The following is a 1,248-nucleotide window of genomic DNA, read 5'->3' as shown; positions in this document are numbered from 1 at the left end:
TGTCCTGCACAATGGTTCACTAAAGTTACTCGAAGAGAGGCTTAAGTACGTCGGCCATTCCATTCCTTCTCATATCAACATTCTTGAATTCGCCATTGAAGTCACAAACACCATAGCCATCGAAAGTACAGAGACCGGTGCAGAAACTGAACAAAGACAAATTAATGACGAAACTTGCGTTAGATATTCCAGCAACAATAGCTTTAAACCAAAATGTCCCGCCTTCACAAACAGCCCCTTTCAAGAAATTCTAGTACTGGGGCAAAGATTCAGCAAAAACATTTTAAGAACCAAACAACTCTTTGCAGCAAGAGTAATACAAGCTGTCCTAGTCGGGTCGATACTCGGAACAATATATATGAAAGTCGGCAAAGAAGAGGGCCAGGTTGCTCTACAAACCCGACTAGGATTCTTCGCATTTAGTCTCAGTTTTCTGCTGTCATCCACTACCGAAGGCCTACCAATTTTCTTGCAAGAAAGAAGAATATTCATGAGAGAGACTTCGAGAGGAGCATACAGAGTTTCATCTTATGTGATAGCCAACACCATCGTGTTCTTTCCTTTTCTACTAATGGTTGGTTTTCTCTACAGTACACCAGTTTATTGGCTAGTTGGCCTGAGGCGTGATATTGATGGTTTCCTTTACTTTACACTGGTAGTTTGGATGGTTGTTCTGATGTCAAATTCTCTGACAGCATGTTGCAGTGCACTAGTGCCAAACTTTATCATGGGTACATCTGTTATTGCCGGGCTAATGGGATCTTTCTTTCTTTTTTCTGGGTATTTCATAGCTCGGGATGATATACCAGATTACTGGATATTTATGCACTATTTGAGTCTTTTTAAGTATCCATTTGAAAGTTTCATGGTCAATGAATATGGAGGGAAGGGAGGCGACAGGTGTTTAGAAAGACTAGGAGGTGAATGTGTGCTATTTGGAAATGGATACTTGAGACAGCATGGTTTGAAGGAATCACAGAGTTGGAGTAATCTGCTCGTGATGTTGGGTTTTATTTTGGCCTACAGAGGATTTTGTTTTGTCATCTTATGGTTCAGAAGTTATAGAACCAGAAGTTAAGTTATCAAGCACCACCCGCCAGAAGCACCTCCTGACTTTGTTAGTACAGTGGAAATTGTATTATATATTCATGTAAGCATCTGAGAAAGAGTGAAAAAGGATTCATCTTATAGGTTCTTCTGATTTCTTTCTGCACATAATATAGTTCCTAAATTTGAGCATCATCCAAG

At 40.0% G+C, this 1,248-nt stretch overlaps 1 protein-coding gene across 1 annotated transcript; it reads left to right on the top strand.

The window, feature by feature from the left end:
- Positions 1 to 7: 7 nt before the first annotated feature.
- LOC140966350 (ABC transporter G family member 10-like) lies at positions 8 to 1,231 on the top strand (the record flags this gene model as incomplete). Its single annotated transcript, XM_073426659.1, has 1 exon — positions 8 to 1,231. A coding segment is annotated over one exon (1,071 nt), but the record flags the coding sequence as incomplete, so codon positions are not given.
- Between the last annotated feature and the right edge of the window lie 17 nt (positions 1,232 to 1,248).

Source organism: Primulina huaijiensis, unplaced genomic scaffold (genome assembly GCF_012295235.1).
Source record: "Primulina huaijiensis isolate GDHJ02 unplaced genomic scaffold, ASM1229523v2 scaffold205445, whole genome shotgun sequence".
In the NCBI taxonomy this organism is placed as follows: domain Eukaryota; kingdom Viridiplantae; phylum Streptophyta; class Magnoliopsida; order Lamiales; family Gesneriaceae; genus Primulina; species Primulina huaijiensis.
Note: the sequence above shows the minus strand (reverse complement) of the source record. Positions and strands in the feature narration are given on the sequence as shown.